At 39.3% G+C, this 17,365-nt stretch overlaps 1 protein-coding gene across 4 annotated transcripts; it reads left to right on the forward strand.

Moving 5' to 3' along the window:
* The first annotated feature begins 1,095 nt into the window (after nucleotides 1-1,095).
* Nucleotides 1,096-16,567, forward strand: sgk2a (serum/glucocorticoid regulated kinase 2a). 4 transcript variants are annotated; one of them, XM_039604149.1, is made up of 15 exons: nucleotides 1,096-1,114; nucleotides 3,662-3,768; nucleotides 5,395-5,458; nucleotides 5,612-5,666; nucleotides 8,143-8,204; nucleotides 8,421-8,478; nucleotides 9,153-9,236; nucleotides 10,220-10,351; nucleotides 11,350-11,462; nucleotides 11,575-11,611; nucleotides 11,698-11,784; nucleotides 13,067-13,162; nucleotides 13,682-13,837; nucleotides 14,155-14,244; nucleotides 14,912-16,567. In XM_039604149.1, the coding sequence occupies exons 4-15, from the start codon at nucleotides 5,652-5,654 to the stop codon at nucleotides 15,065-15,067; spliced, it is 1,086 nt and encodes a 361-aa protein (XP_039460083.1). In that variant the 5' UTR covers nucleotides 1,096-1,114; nucleotides 3,662-3,768; nucleotides 5,395-5,458; nucleotides 5,612-5,651; the 3' UTR covers nucleotides 15,068-16,567. The 4 variants fall into 4 exon arrangements, with proteins under 4 accessions (XP_039460083.1, XP_039460081.1, XP_031594046.1 ...); XM_039604147.1 differs by having other exon boundaries at nucleotides 1,100-1,114; nucleotides 3,626-3,768; XM_031738186.2 differs by lacking the exon at nucleotides 1,096-1,114 and having other exon boundaries at nucleotides 2,459-3,768.
* Nucleotides 16,568-17,365: the final 798 nt, after the last annotated feature.

The raw sequence follows: 17,365 nt of genomic DNA on the forward strand, positions 1-17,365 counted from the left end.
ACAGAAGTGCTGTATTCAGCAACAGTTAATATTACAGTTCCTTATATATTAGACAAATTGTTGCACTGTAATGTTTAAAAAAGGAAATCAAATGAGCTGCTTTGTTCAGACTGTTTAGATTTGTGATTGAGTCGCAGAGGAAGCCTTTGCTCATTTCACTGATTATTCCTGAGTATTAGTTCTTTACGTTCACTGCCTCAAAATTCCGCGCGCTGCACCGATAATGTGAGCGCTCGAGTGAAGGACGAGATGCAACTTTTAAAACGTCGACGCTCAGCTCTCGAATCCGAGGCAGAGAAAACAAACGACAGTGTTTGAATTTTTATCTCTATATGCAAAACGTCTGAAATTATTTTTTAGCTGTTATAAATAGATGAAACGGACTCTTTGCATTGGGATTTTAGCACAACTGTGAAATTCAAATGGATTTTACACATGGATATTCCCACACTCGGTCACTAGAGAGTGCAAAACATCCACCTTTTGCACTATAAACACATATTTGGTATCTAGCCAATGGAGCGCTCTTGCAGTTTACATGTGAAGGAAGCTCCGGGCGAACTGTGTTCTCAGAAATGTTTACATTTGATGTCAGGGTTTGTTTAAAACACTGTATGGAGTTGATATTGTGAGACGAAAGCTGAATGTTTTAAGGGCTCCTGGAATCTTAAATATTACTTCTTTGTGTGTCTCTCTGGTGGGATTTGTGTGCGTGTGTGTGCGTGTCAAGATAATCTTGGGTCACAAACGTCATTTAAACCATATGAATTAATAAACATCCACAGCTGTCTTGTCTGATTAATGTCTCCGCCTCTTGCCTCCTGCTACGGATGATAAATACTGCATTTCCTGTGTGTGTGCAGGTATTCTGTGTGCACAGTACTGACTATAAACTGACTATGCTTACAGGCGCATCCCCCTGTTCATCATATTGTCATCAACACTTGGCCGTGGTGGCGATAACTCCCTCCACGCCCTTTCTGCTTTCACTACTTATCTTCTTGTTCCACTGCAGAGGCCAGAAAGCAGGCGCAGCAGCAAGACTACAAACAAAGCCCTCAGTTGACTGCTGGGTGACAAATGTTTCATACAGGAAGGAGCAGCAGGTGACCAGGTGCTATTTTTTTCTTAATAATATCAGAAGATAGCGGTAAGCAAAGTCAGGATTTTTAGTTTTAACATTAACCCATGTTTCTGTACGAGGAGCTCTGGAAAAAGTAAAATGATATTATAAATCAGGGGTATCAAACATAAGGCCCGGGTGTTCAAATGCCCGGCAAACACTCCAATCTGGCCCACTGGACAGCTTTAGAACATTTGAAGGATATATTTTGAGTCTATTTCAGTATATTTTAAACTTTTAACTGTATTTTAAGTCAGCTTTTCCGATTAAGACAGACTTCACCCACCATCCATACCACACAAAAGTACAAGTAAATTTTCTGGGAATTAATGAAAACTTTATAATCTAAATGTTTAATTACAGGGCAGTCAGAGCGATGAACTTTACACATGTATCATGTAATCTCTCTGGTCCGGCCCACAATGTAGAATGAGTTTGACATCAATGTCATAAAACCTTAAAAGAAAATGACGTGGATATTTATAAAGCCCAGGGAGTTCAATGAATGCTTCATAAATTCTTTTTAAGTTTAGCTTGTTATGTAACATCTTTATATAACATAGTGTTTAAGGGGGGAGATGACACATTTTTATTCAAATGTTCTTTCATGTGTGTTAAAACACATTTAAACCGACAAACCTTGCTGGGAGTAGAGTCTGCTGACTTATGCTGCAGCCTGTCGAAGTTTTATTGTTTTTAGTTGTTCTCAAACTGTGGGACGGTCCCCACTAGCCAAGCATAGAGCCACTCGACAACCAAGATGAAAAATGAGGTAACGGCCAAAGTGTTACCAGTCTATGAACTATGTGGGACTGTTTCAGAAGCTAGATTATCTTAATGGGTCACAGGTCACATATGAGTGCAGTAAATTTAAATGGGGCCATGATTATCAGTGTGCAGCATCCCCGCTTCTTTTAACAACAGTTTTCCTCTTTGCCTCAGATCTTTGGCCCAGTGTTTCCATATCATGTATGCCTTCTTTGCATCACAGAGCTATTACCTGCATTTGTGGGTGTCTGAGGAACTAAAGATCTTTTCTCATCATCTACAGTATATAATATCATCAAAACATTCAGAGAACCTGGAGAAATCTCTGTGTGCAAGGGACAAGCCTGAAAATCAATATTGGATGTTGATGATGAGATATTCAAAGTCTTTGCAATTTTATGCTGAGGACCATTACTCTGAAATTGTTCCACTATTTCAAATTTAGTCACCCCTGCCCTGTCCCAACCTGTGTGGAACTGGTGTTGTTTTAGTACATTCTGAAAAAGTTCAAAAGAGATGATGAACATAAAAGTTTCAACAACAAAGCTACATATAAATAAAAACGTTTACAACAAAGCTTTAAAAGCCATTGTAAGGACAAAACTATAGCATTTGCATTGTTAGATATCAAGAGACTTGACTGTCTGTATATTTAACTTTTTAATATATTTAACTTGTTGGATTTAACTGATTAACTGATGACTTTTTCTAACTGATTCCCATGGACTGAATTGGAGCTTCTGTTGGCTGACTGACAAGAAGTGATGTTTGAAGAAGTATTTTTTTAAAATAAGGAAGATATTTACTCGTACAGTAAACAGACTGTACTCAACAGCATTTATGAAGGGGTTATAAAATACACAACTGACATATCTGGCAAGTGTCTTTATGACTCTGCCTCATTGCACCTTCATTATAATCAATACAGCAATTTTTGCCCACTTAAGATATCTTTATGGAACCGTGGTTTTGTATTTGTTGCACTTTCTGCTGCCCTGTTGGCCACGCCTCTCTTGAAAAAGACATTTTTTAATGTCAGTAAGGATACACTAAGGATATATAAAAGTCACATGTACCTTGTGACAACAATGTTCTTTCTGGCTCAAAATGACTTGATATCATTCGTGACAGATATGTTTGACAGATTATAGCCCAGCAAGCCTTGTACAAGAGTTTAGTTGTGTTGTGCTAAAAATAACTGCCCCTAATTAAACTGTAGTAAATGCTTTTATTGGCCTACAATCTGTGACAGATGCTTACAAAACATGTGAGTTTTAAAACACTTTTTATATACAACCCGTTAATAAATCCTTTTGAATACAGTTTATTTAACAGTGTGTGCGCAGAAATTAAACATGAGAAAACAAACAAACAAACAAAAACCCACAGAGAAAAATCGGAAATCCCTTTTTGGCACCCCTAGTACGCATGGTTTACATGATGCTAAAGTTAGGGTTCATGTACTCATGTAACCACATACATGATACATCTATAACAATGTGACCACTGTTTCACCTTTTTCTTGACAAATAACTTTGGAAGTTTTAAAAAAACATATCAGGCTTACATGACTTTATATCTTACTTAACTTATTTTGAAACCACATAGCAATTTCCGGAAATTTAGCTCTTTGCACACACGCACACGCACGCAGGGTCGCTGAAAGTTTGAGCCCTTGCACCGCCTTGTTATTTTAAGCTCGCTAACATTTCATTAATGATTCACTCGGTGGAGTCCTGCCCACGTCCCCTCATGACGTGTGAAAAGCAGACACGCTGACCTGAGATCAGCCTCGACCTGCCACTGTGGCTGCGCTCTGTTTGGAGTCCTGTCAGTGTGAAGAGCGCAGAGCACGGATCACCTCATCCTTCACACAGGTGAGCTGATCATTTCTGACCTATTCTGCTTGATTTATTCATTTCCGTGTTCCTCGGGTCATTTTCTATATCGGGGGTAATAATAACAGATGCACAGAAGCGTCACTGTGGTGGTCATGATTGTTGCACAGGTCTGCTTGTAAAACTTGTCAACAACCTCAGCCTGCTGGATATTTAGACACGTCCATATGTGATCTGTGTGATCGATCAGGGTTACTGATGATACTGTACTGAGAGCCCCGTTAGGAAGTCTCTACATGTTGTCTTTAGTCCCAACTCTCACTCAGATCACTGACTTGTAGCTGAGCTTTTTCCTTCTTTAAAGGAAAGTCACAGTTTTCTAAGAAGGCTCTGTGATAGGTTTTTATACTTTTATGATTCAGTTTTCTATCCAGCTTTTAGTTTTGCGAACATGAGTCTTTCTGTGAGTTAGTTTCTGGTTTGCTCTGAGGAATAATCTCTGAACAGAGTTGTAATTTTGCTGAGTGTAGCTTTAGTGGCAGATTAAGAGGTTATCATAACTGTCAGTGTGCGTCATTTTAACCTCCTGTCACGTCCTTACCAAATGTGTCATTATTAAATAATGCATTAAGTTCGCTGTTATAGCCAAACTGCAGTCTATTTTATTCACTTTTCTTTGGTTACATTTAAATGAACAATATAGTGCTTTCTCATATCAATCTTAATGTGGAAACACACTCTTACAGTTAAAATTTGGCAAACTGGACACTTTTTAACAGCTGAAATTTTGAGCTGGATGTGGATCAGGTGGTACAGCGGGTTATCCGCCTATTGGAAAGCTTTTGGGTCGAACTCCGGCTCGTCCAGTCTGCATGTCGAAGTGTTTGAGTGCGTGAATGTTAGTAAAAGCACCGTGTGAATGTGTGATCAAGTTTGAAGACTTGTGGTAAGAAGCTTTTTTAGTGCTCAACTTGACTAGAAAGGCATTATGTAAGTGACAGTCTGTGTCTATGAGAGTTCTTCATTATTTGTAGATTATTTAATTTAGCATAAAATCTTTATTTTTTAGGTGTGAAACTGCACGGATTCGATTACTAACTGGCCTCAAAATATTATTATTTACAAACTACAATAAATGCATCGGCACAAATGTAATGTGACATTCAGCACCTCATTTGCCTATAAATAGATAAACAGGCCTAGGGTTCCTAGGAAAAGCATGACCTCAGATCAATGGGACTTTTGTGTTATATGTGTGTGTGTTACTGTGTGCGCGTGTGTGTGGGTGTGTGTGTGTGTGTGAGATGTTGGTCATCCCGCATGTTTTGACAGATATGAAAAAAGACACAACAATATTTAGCATAGAAACATGTTCACCGACACACTACACACACACGCACACACACACACGCACACACACACACACAAATGCACACAGGGTCATGTTTCCTTCACTTTAGAGGACATCGCACTGACATTCAATAACTTTCTGAAAACTCGCCATAACCTCTGCTTTACCAAACATTCAGTAAAATTCACAGATTTTATTTTGCCGTCTCCTAACACTGTAAAAATGTGAGCCTTCACAACTTTAGTAATGCAAGTACACACACAGACGCACACTACACAAACACGAGGCCCCTCATGGTCTCTCTGTTGTTACAGCATCCTCTTCAGTACAAACCAGAACTACCAGCTCCTCTTGATCCTCAGGCTGTCGTCACATGAGGTGAGTTAACACCTGCGCAGACGGAAGTTAGATGACCACGTTCCTCTGAGTTAGAGCTGATGAGGAGATTTTTTTTACCTATAAATGTTGAATATGTTTTATCCTTATAAAAGCTGCTGAGCCCACTGAATGTGAATATTTCTCCTCTCCTAGCAGGTCTGTCAAACACTGATGGGAGTGGAGTATAGTAACCATGGCACACTGTAATGTGAGTGTAATTTTATTATGATGCTTTTATTTTACTCTGTTGGGTGAAGGGGAAACACACTTGCGGTCCAGTCCTGCTTTGTTTAGCAGATGTCTTGTGAGTGAACTGACATCGACATCTGGAGTGTCTTTGGCTTTCATGCCGCGTCGTCTTTGATCAGGTCACACTGAATCAATATATTAGAGATTCAGCATATGATCTCTAGCAGTGCCATTCGTTTGATGTGACCACTTAGGACGAGACAAATCTATGTATTTGTTGTGTTGCTCTTAAAATTTGATGGGTTTCCCTGTTTAAATGAGGCAAACCTCACGTGTATCTTTTCCTGTGGTTCTGGATTTTTAATTTCCAGAGTAGATTTTCACAAAATCCTAATCTACATAATTTAAATCTGAGTAGATCAGACTCGAATAGACTGCTATTTACTAAAGAAAGTTATTTACTATAACTTTCGGCTGCTCCCTTTAACGCAGTTTCACCCCATCCCTAGCATCCTCCCTGTCTCACCAACCCTCTGCATGTCCTTCCTCAATGCACCCATGAACCTCCTTTTCCTCTTTTCCTCCTGCTCATCAGCTCCATTTGCAGCATCCTTAATCTGACATATCCACTATCCCTCCTCTGCACATGTCCAAAGTCAGCCTTGCCTCTCTAACTTTGTTTTCACACCACTGAACCTGAGCTGTCCTTCCAATCTACTTATTGTTAATTCTGTCCAGGGGTCCACAAGCCACAGTACTCCCAGTGCTGGTCCCAAGCCTGGGTAACTGGGGAGGGTTGCATCAGGAAGGGCATGAAATCTTGACCAAATCAAACATAGGGCTCACAGAGAATGATATTTCCACTGCTTTACTAAATGGCGGTGCATAATGTTGAACATATTTTGATCCTTTTACATTATTCTGGTATTTCAGTGTGCATATACAAAGTCATCAAAAAGACCTGAAAATTGTAGCGTCTGGGCTTAAGATCAGCTCCATTACGAGTCTGATCGTAATGTTTTGGACGTAGTCCTGTCTGACCATTTTTGTGTTTTCTTTGATGGTCACCCCAGTCTGTCAAGCCACATTTAAAACTATTACAAAGAGGAATTTCAATGAAAACACTAGTACTTTATTTATGCAAACCATTGGTATGATGTAATAGTAGTGCAATAGCAGAGTCTGTGGACGAAAAGCTCGAGCAGTTTAACTCTAACACTCTCAGGGTTCTTGACAGTATTGCATCTGTCAAGGTTAACACTGTTTCTGGTAAACAGAAAGCACGGTGGAAAAATGTTATAATGGTAGCAAATCAAAAGAGAAACTACAAGAAAGCTGAACAGAAGCAGTCTTCAGACTGATGATGACGTTTTTAATCAGAGTGTCTGTATCTACATCTTTGAGTTAGTCCTACTTTTCTAACATTATTAATCAAAACACCACAAAAACTCACTCTGTGTGCTGCTGTAGACAAACTAACAAGCCCTGCAGCACTGCCACTTCAAGAGTTTGTCTCAACCAAAAAGTGTAAGAAGTTTTTGTAAGAAAGAAATTAATATAGTTAGTACTGTTGCCTCACTGCAAGGACTATGGGTTTGAATCCAGCATCTCTGTGGAGTTTTGCACGTTCTCCTTGTGTCTGCGTGGGTTCTCTTCAGGTACTCCAGCTTCCTCCCACAGTCCAAAGACATGCAGTGAGTGGGGGTTAGGTTAAGTGGTGAAAAGTCTGCCCTTAGGTGTGAATATGAGTGTGAGCGGTCGTCTATCTCTCTATATTAACCCTGCGACAGACTAGCAACCAGGGTGTACCCCGCCTCTCAACCTGAGTTGAATAAGCGGAAGAAAATGGATGGACTACAAAACCTTTTTGTAATAACTGCTCTCCCACAAGTTTTCATAAAAAAGGTTTGGGCAGCTTTGCTCCTGAGCTTCCTGAAAATTGTAAATTGTACACACCTATTTTCAGCTCCTTGCACTGGCTTCCAGTAACATACAGAACTGAATTACAAGTATTACTGGTTGTTTATAAATCATTAAAAGGCTTGGGGCCCTAACGACATATCTGAGATGTTTAATGGATACATAATCAGTAGATCTGGTCAGCTAGTGCAGTGCACAGATCTGAAACTAAGCAGGATGATCATGTGTTAACCTGCTATGGTGCTCATTGCTACAACTATCTAGCCCTGCTTTTAACCAAGCAGGTAGCTGTGCCGTCATTGTGTTTGCCGTTGTTATTTTTAGTATTACTCCTGGGATCATTTCTGCCTTTTCTTCTCTTCTTTTCTTTTTGGTTTTAATTTGATCTTCTAAAGCTCTTTGAATGGCTCTGGTGTTTGAAAGGTGCAAGACATAAACTTACCTTGTCGAGATTTTACTGTGAACTCCTCAGTTTCTGTATTTTCATTCGATAATTGAATACATCATGACATGTAGTCTTTTTCCTGCTGCTGAAGCCTATTTAGAAATCAATTGAATGGATCTTTTTTTTTCAGCTGCGGTCACCACCTTCCTCTCCTCAAGATGATGTTAACCTGGGACCTTCAGCAAACCCAAAGTCAGTAACTCACTAACCAGCATGTTGCTCCGCCTCCCCATTAACTTTCTTAATGTCAGATTGAAGCACCTCAAACAGAAACTGTATTTTATTAAGGAGGTGTTGCTCTATGAGGAGAAACTCTTACCAGCATTATATCCACTATTTATATCCTGTTAGAAATAAAGTATCTCAGAAGTTATTATGTAATTTTAATACATTACTTTCCTGTTTCAGTGCCAGGCCCACTGACTTTGACTTCTTGGCTGTAATTGGCAAAGGGACCTTTGGAAAGGTAACACTGAAACAATTACTTATTTATAGATCCATCTTTCTGCTCTTTTATGCATCTCCTGGCTTTTTTTCCTCTCGGTCATTTCCTTGTTGTAACTCCTTCAGTTCACTTGTTCCACAACAGCGGCTCTTTGAGGAAATTTTTTCCTTTTTTATTAATAAATAACAAAGCCAGTTGAAGGTATTAGTGGTATTAATGCAAATGAATAAGGATTTTACTGTGCTGACCTTGTGAGACAAGTGAGAAGGAGTTAGAAAGAAGGAGCGAGAGCGCATAGCGTGCGGTTGCTGACATTGCAGCGGGGGTCAGTGAGAGTCTACCTGCTGACTACTGTCTAATCCAAATGTGCTCCTTTCTTCATGAATCATTAACTGTACAATCCACTGAGGCCTCTTACGGTCTCCTGAGCGTCGTCCAGTGGAACGTAACAAATAAGGACATTCAACTCCTAAAGATCTTAAAAAACAGGCGTTTTTGTGGTTTCGTGTCCACCTCAGGTCTTTTTTGCTCTTTGTATCAACAAACTTATCAGATTTCTCGGTATCATCTGGTTCCACAGATGACATATCTGTGCTGCGTGCGCTCCTTCCATGTAATATCCTGAAAGCAGAATGCTGAGATGGTGGTGCAGACTGTTTGCTAAACAAGGCACTAACAAGTGAACCTCCATACAGGTCCTGCTTGCCAAGCATAAAGCCGACAGCAAATTCTACGCTGTCAAAGTCCTGCAGAAGAAGATCATCCTGAAGAAAAAAGAGGTGGGCTCTGCTGTCACTGTGTTAATGTGTTTTAAAGGTAATCTGCATTTAGTTGAAATGCATTTTGGAATTCTGTCAGGTTAAGGAGGTGACAATGGAAAATAACTGTCCAAGAGTTCCCTGGGTGATAGTGAGGATCTTTGATAGTTGTTAGAGTTTTTACCTAGCAACACGATCTCAGGCTTATCTAATCTACAGCTCTGTACAAAGGACAGATTTTATTGCCTCCAGAAAAAAAAAGCCAGGCCAGGTGTTTGTTTGACAGCATAATTGCTGATTAGACAAACTGATTGTTATATATTATGCAGGCGACCTTCTTCCTCGGCCACCCCTTTCACCCATCAAGTGTGAAGATTTTGTCATAAAATGACATTAAATGAAATAATGTAATAAAATAAGCTTTTTTATAGTGTGAAAGATAACTTGCACATCACTATTTTTAATTACTTTAACAGGGAGTTAAAATAATGTTTATTGAGTAATTTTGGGGGGAAAAGTACACATATTCAACTGATTTCACTCATGTGAAAATCAAACTAAACTTCAGAGGTATGAAATTAGCAGCATGAAAAGAAGTCATTGATGTGCTTCTTTTGGTCCAGAATCATGTGAGCGCAGAAACAATCACGTTATTCATCGGGCACTTTTTTTCACTTTCTACATCATCACATTGGATTTTAATTTGGACTATCAAAATGTGATTAAAGTGCAAACTCTCAGGTTTTCAAAACCTTTGCATGCAGGATGTGTTAAAAACGTTTCCTTTTTTTCTTTTTTCTTTGTATTATTTATGCATCATCACTGCAAATGTATTCTGTGAATTGTAAACAATATTTATTTATGTTCATGCGTGCATCTCAAATTTTATAGTGAAATAAAATGATTTAAGGCCTTTTTGTCAAAAACAGGGAGCAGAAAAGCAAAAAAACTAAACAAAAAAACTGAACTTCCCAGAACTTATTTTTCTCCTTTTCCCACTTCAGCAAAAGAACATCATGGCAGAGAGAAACGTGCTGCTGAAGAGCCTCAAACACCCGTTTCTGGTTCGGCTTCACTACTCGTTTCAGACTGTAGAGAAGCTCTACTTTGTCCTGGACTACGTAAACGGCGGAGAGGTACATGCGCTAACATACATACATAAATCCACTTACATAGTTCATTAGACTTTCTCAGAAAGTGGCTTAGAGACTAGTAAATATCAGAGTTTTCAGAGATTTAAAAAATAATGTACCTGGATCTTTTTTTTTTTATAAAAAATGTTTTGAGTTGCCTCTTAAATAAGCTGAATTTAGACTGTAGCTTCATGGTTTGTTGGACTGTCTCAATTAAAGGTGCTACGTTAAACAGCAATGACATTAGATGCTCTCTGTAATAAATAAGGTCACTGTCAACAAGACTCATGCCTTGCAGCCCGTATAGTGGTCAGATTCCAAAATCTGTTCTGTACACTCATGACTGACTGTTTCCACTTGTACAGGATATATTAGTAACTTCCTGGGTGACAGGAAGCAATTAGATTTATGTGTTTACTGTAACGAGCATCATCAGTGTACGAAGTACTGATGACATCACAAACAATCTACCTCTAGCTTATTTTTGTTCTCTTTTGTACAACTGCTACAAACTTGCTTTTTTCTTCCTAAAACAGTAAAAATTAGACAAAGTGCGGTACAACAGATGTTTTCCACAAGCTTTAAATTCTTATGGTTTATGGTGTTATCATATTCAGCCTACAGGTAGAAGAGTGAACCTTCCCGTCTAACTCAACAAGAAACACTGAAAGAAAAGCCCACAGATTAGAAAATGTCTTATCTAAAATCTTAGCATATTTCCATCTACTGATCAGATGGTTTTTATTTTACCTATTGTGCAAATTTGTCCACATTTGTAATGATGGAGCCTAAACTGAAACCGGTATGAGACATAGTTGATGTCATATTGTTGTATTCCTCTTGTTTGCTGTTGCAGCGCTCAAAAAGCAAAGCAAGTCAAAACCTTTTTTATACCGAGCTTTTTCCTGAGACTTTGGTATGAAGTGTCTCATCCCTCAATACATTGAAATTTTTAATATAATTTTATTTTCTTCTTTCCGCCCGTCTTTCTCTTCGTGTAGTTGTTCTTCCACTTGCAGAGAGAGCGGTGTTTCTCAGAGCCCAGGGCGAGATTCTACACGGCTGAGGTAGCAAGCGCCATCGGCTACCTTCACTCTCTCAACATTGTTTACAGGTTAAAGAGACGCTCGAACGTTTATTGAAACCTATCGTTTATCACAAATTGAATTTGCAAAGTAATAATATATTTTTGCACTGACGGTCTGATTTGTTCTTGTTCATTGTAGAGATCTGAAGCCAGAAAATATACTTTTAGACTCTCAGGTGAGTCAGGATCAGCCCATTTGCTTTAACGCTTTAAAGGGAAAAAGGCTTTATTTGTGTTTGTCATTCGCTGTTTTGTGTCACAGGGCCATGTGGTGCTGACAGATTTTGGGCTGTGCAAGGAGGGCGTAGAGCCGGAGGCAACCACCTCGACTTTCTGTGGCACTCCAGAAGTGAGTAAAAAACATTTTCAGTAAAGTTTATGAAGCATATTTTTAAATTTACATTCACTGGCCACTTTATTAGTTACACATTGCTATTGTTGGGCTAGACACCATTTTCTGCCCTCAGAACTGGCTTAAATCTCCATGTCATGCATTCAACATGGTGCTGGAAACATTACTTAGTCTTTTTTTATTTATATTTAATCTTTTGGCCGTATGACTGTGATGTGGTCGCCTGCTCAACGCACTGAGCTAAACCGGCGCCCTGACTTTGGTCCTTATTGACATGACTTGATCACATAGCTGCTGCTGATCTGTTGGCTGCAGATCCATGATCCATGAATCTTCCTGTTCCACCACATCCCAAAAGCGCTCTACTGGTCTGAGATCTGGTGTCTGTGGAGGCCATTTGAGTACAGTGAACTCATTGTCATGTTCAAGAAACCAGTTTGAGATTATTTGAACTTTGACCCATGGCTCACTATCTTGTTGGAAGCAGCCATCAGAAGATGACTACACACATGGTCATAAAGGGATGGACATGGTGGGCAGCAATCCTCAGGCAGGCTGTGCCATTTAAACGATGCTCAGTTGCTACTAAGGTGTGCCAGTAAAATATCCCCCACACCAACAGCCTGAACCACTGATACAAGACAGGATGGATTCATGTTTTCATGTTGTTTACTATCCAAATCAATTTGTCGCAAAAAAAATGAAGAGCCGTTTTTCTGTGTAGGCTCAGTTTTACTAACAGGAGCAGGATCTGGTGGGTGTGGTCTTCTGCTACTGTAACCCATCAGCTTGAATGTGTTGTGTGTTCAGAGATGCTCTTTTGCATAATTTGCTCATAACAAGCGGTTATTGGACTCACCGTAGCCATCCTATGACCTCCAGCATCAACACAGCATTTTCACCCAGAGAGCTGCTGCTCACTGGATGTTTTGCATGAAAATCCCAGCAGATCAGCAGTTTCTGAAAGATCAGCCTGTCTGGCACCAACAACCATGTCAAGCCATTTAAATCACCTTTCTTCCCCATTCTGGTGCTTTGTTTGAATGTGAGCAGGTCATGTGGACCATATCTACATGCCTAAAGGCAAAGAGTTACTGGTGGGCTGATTAGACCTTTGCATTAGTGAACAGTTGAACAGGTGGACCAGATAAAGAAGACTGCATAATATAAACAGAAGCATGCAGACTATGGGTAAACAGTAGTTTGTGGGAGGCAAATGTTCCCTGATAACCCAAAGTTTGCGTCGTTTCACTTTTTGCTCTCCTTCATGTGTCTAAAGTATTTGGCGCCAGAGATTCTTCGCAAGGAGCCGTATGACAGGACGGTGGACTGGTGGTGTCTGGGAGCTGTGCTCTATGAGATGCTCTTCAGCCTGGTATGTGTATTTGTTTAGGGTTTATGGATTATGAGTTTTGGCAGTACCGTGCTGTTGTTAATTTTTTACCAAGAAGTAGTCTTCTGCAAAAGTGAGACACATTATTTTTGTGGTACTCACAGAAAAACTAGAGCATAGTTAAAACCATCCTCCAATATGTGGATCCAAATTTGACCTCAGTTTTTAGTAGACCTTGTCGTAAATGGTCAAAGAAAGGTTTTGCCTCTCCTAGAAGTTCGTATGGACAAGGTGTGCTTTTGTTAAACCTCTTAAAGACAAGATAAGATAAGATAACCTATATTAGTCCCACACGTGGGAAATTTGTTACACAGACTGATTGAATTTTGAGTTACGTTTTATGAGGAATTCTCTTCCCTTTGTCATTTACTGGGCACGCAGGCATGATGACTTCCTGGTAGAAACTGCTAACATTTTTTTTTTTCGTTTCCCTTAAAAAGAAACTGAGGATAACTTGATATGTTACATATGAATGATATTTATTGCATCCCTTCTGTTCAGCCTCCTTTCTACAGCCGTGATATCGGTGAAATGTACGATGGGATCCTTCACAAGCCGCTGATGCTGCCTGCGGGAAAGTCTGAGGCCGCCTGCTCTCTGCTGATGGGTCTTCTCCAGAAAGACCAGCACAGACGCCTGGGAGCCATCGCAGACTTTGTAAGTCTTTCGGTCTTTGCTCTGTATTAAAACAGATGCTTTCCCAGACAGGATATAAGCCTAGTCTTAGAATAGGGATAACTGCAATAAATGTTGGCGCAAATAAAAGCTGGGTGTTGTCTTTATTTAAGCGTTTTGGATTTCTTTTAAAGAGAGCTCCACACCCAAGCCCTCTGATAACATTTACCTCACATGTAGCAGCTATTGGCGTTGTACTTGCACAGTGTTCAACATGAATCACTGTATGTGTGGTTTTGTTTTTATGAAAGGCATGAAAAAGCTAAGCATGTGCAGTTTTTTCTTTCTTTTATTTATAGTTAGAAATAAAGAACCACACCTTTTTCACTCCGATCAACTGGGACGACCTTTACCACAAGAGAATCACTCCTCCTTACAACCCTAACGTGGTGAGTTGCTGCTCCGCCTGCTGGTGTCTTTTCTGTGTGCCTGCCTCGTCATATGTGACTTTATTAACCACTTATCTCCATTTACCTTAGCTGGTGTTCTGTTTTCTTTCCACTCACCACAAATGTTTCAGAGTGATCAGACAGTAAAACCCTCTCAGATCAGTCCCGCTGCATTTTTTTGTGAATCTCTTTATCCCATCTTATGTTATTATCTAGCTAAAGATTAATGCAAGGAAATCCCTCTGACCTTTTGCACTCTTAGTCATTATGTAGCTGGAACTCTTTTACTTGTTGCAAAGACTGGTGTGGCTTTGCTTGCATTTCTATGAAATAGAAATGTTTTATACTTTATATCTTTAATGAAAATAAGGATCATTTATCGTGTTTCTAGGCTTTTTCAGTATATTGATGTCAACGAATAAGCTGATCTGAATTTCCTCATATGCATCATTTAATCTTTTATAAAGTGACTATTTAAACTTGGTTTTAGCACCAGCTTTAAGAAGTTTCACTAGATCAGTGTTCACTAGTTAGACTTAAGTTAGACAAATGGGCATGTGCATCGCTGTCTATTAGTTTTACATTTAGGACTCCTTGTCATGCGTTGTATATAATGCATATAATAGCAGTCATCCTTATTTACACGTAAAATTGTTTCATCTTTCAGAGGGGCCCAGCTGACACTCAACATATTGATCCTGAGTTCACCAGAGAAATGGTTCCTAACTCAGTGAGTCAGACCCCAGAGTTCAATCCCAGCACCAGCTCCAGCAACGCCTTTAACGGATTCTCCTTTGTCGGCACCGAGGACAGCTTTCTGTGACATCCGGACAGATGAATCGCAGCTAATCGCAGAAATCCTGTTCAATATTTTTAAAATTTTTCTCACAAAGATAAGTAACGCAGCAGGAATCCCACATGACATCGGTCATGTTTGACTGCTGCAGTGAAGCGAGTATGTAGCAGAAAGGGCAAGTCTGCAATGGAGACACTGTTCGAAATAAGTTCGAGTTCGAAATATGTAAAACTTCTTGCCTGGGGGGTCCCGTGCTTAGGATATACACAAACAAGTTATGCAGTTGGAGTGTCCTTAAAATGTAGCGTGAAGAGCCTTTATTTCATTTGTTTGTAGAGAAATGAAGAACACATGAGGCTGGATAAACACAAAACTTCTTTTTCTTTGTATTTTTTTAAGGCTTTAGCATGTTGTACCTGCACAAAACACCATCTTTGTGTGGCTATATCAAGACTTAGCGTTGTTGCTCACTGATCCTATTTTTATAGAAAGTAGATCCTGATGAACATGTTTTTTTTAATATAACAACAGATAATAATCATGGAGTCCAGCACTGAGTTAAAACAGGGAATAATACAAAAAGAAAGAAAAAAGACTACAAGAAGAAATTCATATATTTTTAAAAAAACATTTCTTACTCTTAACAGGGTAGATAGTAACAATTCTAGTGGAGTGTTTTGCTTTTTAACATCAGTTATCAGTGCACACTTGGCATGTTTTCTTCATTTGTTTTTATCTTTTTGTCATACGGTGCTGCTGATGATTCTATGCAGCATGTTTCTCCTTAAAGACCAAAAAAAGGATAAAAAAATCTTTGACCAAAGGTGAAAAAAATGCTGAAAAGTAATACCAGCCGTGCTTCTCGCAGTGATAAAACGGTGAAGGTGGCATGGCTGGGTGCGAAACACTGGCTACTAGTTATTGCAGCAGTGATCATAGCTGTAAATGTACTAAATGTTCACACTGATTTGCTAATGATGCACTGATGCAGTACCTTTGATTAACTTCAGTCAGTCAGCTATGGCTCAGTGTGCACATTATAGCTCTTTATTATGAGGAATATACAGTAGTTATGATCAAAGTATTCATTTATTTTTTTTGTCTGTAGATAGTAGTTTAGCTTCACTGGTTTATATAACAGGTTAAAAAAGTTGCCATGTCGTTGTGGAAATACGGTATCGAGTACTGTAAATATACGGTAGCAGCTTTGCAGCAGGATTATTACAGTACTACTGTGATTATATCAGTGTAAACTGTGAAGTGCCTCTCTGACTTGGCTGTGAAGTTGGTGATGGCAGTTGTAGGTGATACAGTTAAAAATGTACAGTCAATAAAATGTCCTTCTGTTTTTATAATTCTATCCATATACGCCTGAAGTCTTGTTTGTGTATGTATTCTGGTTTCTGAACGTAGCACGCTGATATTTACCTCCTTAAAAACTTGTTAATCTTGTTCAACATTTCATCTTAACAAATGGTGTATCAGATGCTTTACTGTGAAACCAAATACACTCATGTACCCGCATGATTTCTGGAGTGACAACTGTCATTTTTTCCTCCAAATCTACAAATGGTCTATTGCTCTTAGGAGTCAAATTCTGCTCAGACCTTTAAAGCTGTAAAACTGTGTGCCGAGCTGCCGCTCGCCATCAGATCTCGTAAACGCAGGGACTGCTGGGTCACGCTGCCAGCAGCGGCGTCATACATGACTGAAACCAACATTAGCAAAAAATCCACGTATGTGTGTGTAAATAGAAAATGTGTTAATAACTCAAATATTTGCCAAAATATTCACATGTTCTTTTGCTTGCATCGTTTAACGTGACCGAACTATGTTTTTGATCATTCGCTTCAGTCGTCGACCAGCTTGTAAAAACGTCAAGCTCTCAAAAATCAGTGGTGACCTGTGACACGGTTTATCTACTAAAGATTGAATCAGAGGGTAATGTGGGATTGAAGACTGTAGTAGAACAGACCTGTATAACAAATGAGGGATTCAGTGGACCAGAGTCTGTGATGCAATCAATCAGCAGTCATGGTCATCCCAATGCAATTAAATTTAAAAGCCCACATCTCTTACGTTTGGGATAGGTAAATACAATATTACTTCTACTTGAATAAAGACAAAGCACAGGTGAAAGTCATACAGACTGGAAGTTATTGTGCAACGCGTTTGAAATGACATGCACCACCACACAATCGCTTCAAAGTCCTTTTGGCACCACATTTTATTTTATTACATAAACATAACTCTGCTCAACTCGTCATCGATCCAATGATTCTCATTAGTTAATCGTTTTTGCCTGCTTTCTTTTTCAGTTGTGAG

Source organism: Oreochromis aureus, linkage group 20, assembly GCF_013358895.1.
Source record: "Oreochromis aureus strain Israel breed Guangdong linkage group 20, ZZ_aureus, whole genome shotgun sequence".
NCBI classification, from domain to species: domain Eukaryota; kingdom Metazoa; phylum Chordata; class Actinopteri; order Cichliformes; family Cichlidae; genus Oreochromis; species Oreochromis aureus.

Excerpts from the sequence above, each read along its gene's own strand:
- sgk2a (XM_039604149.1), top strand. Across the intron at positions 8,479-9,152 it reads GCAAAGGGACCTTTGGAAAG|GTCCTGCTTGCCAAGCATAA; the intron begins GTAACACTGAAA and ends ACCTCCATACAG. Across the intron at positions 11,612-11,697 it reads ATATACTTTTAGACTCTCAG|GGCCATGTGGTGCTGACAGA; the intron begins GTGAGTCAGGAT and ends TTTGTGTCACAG.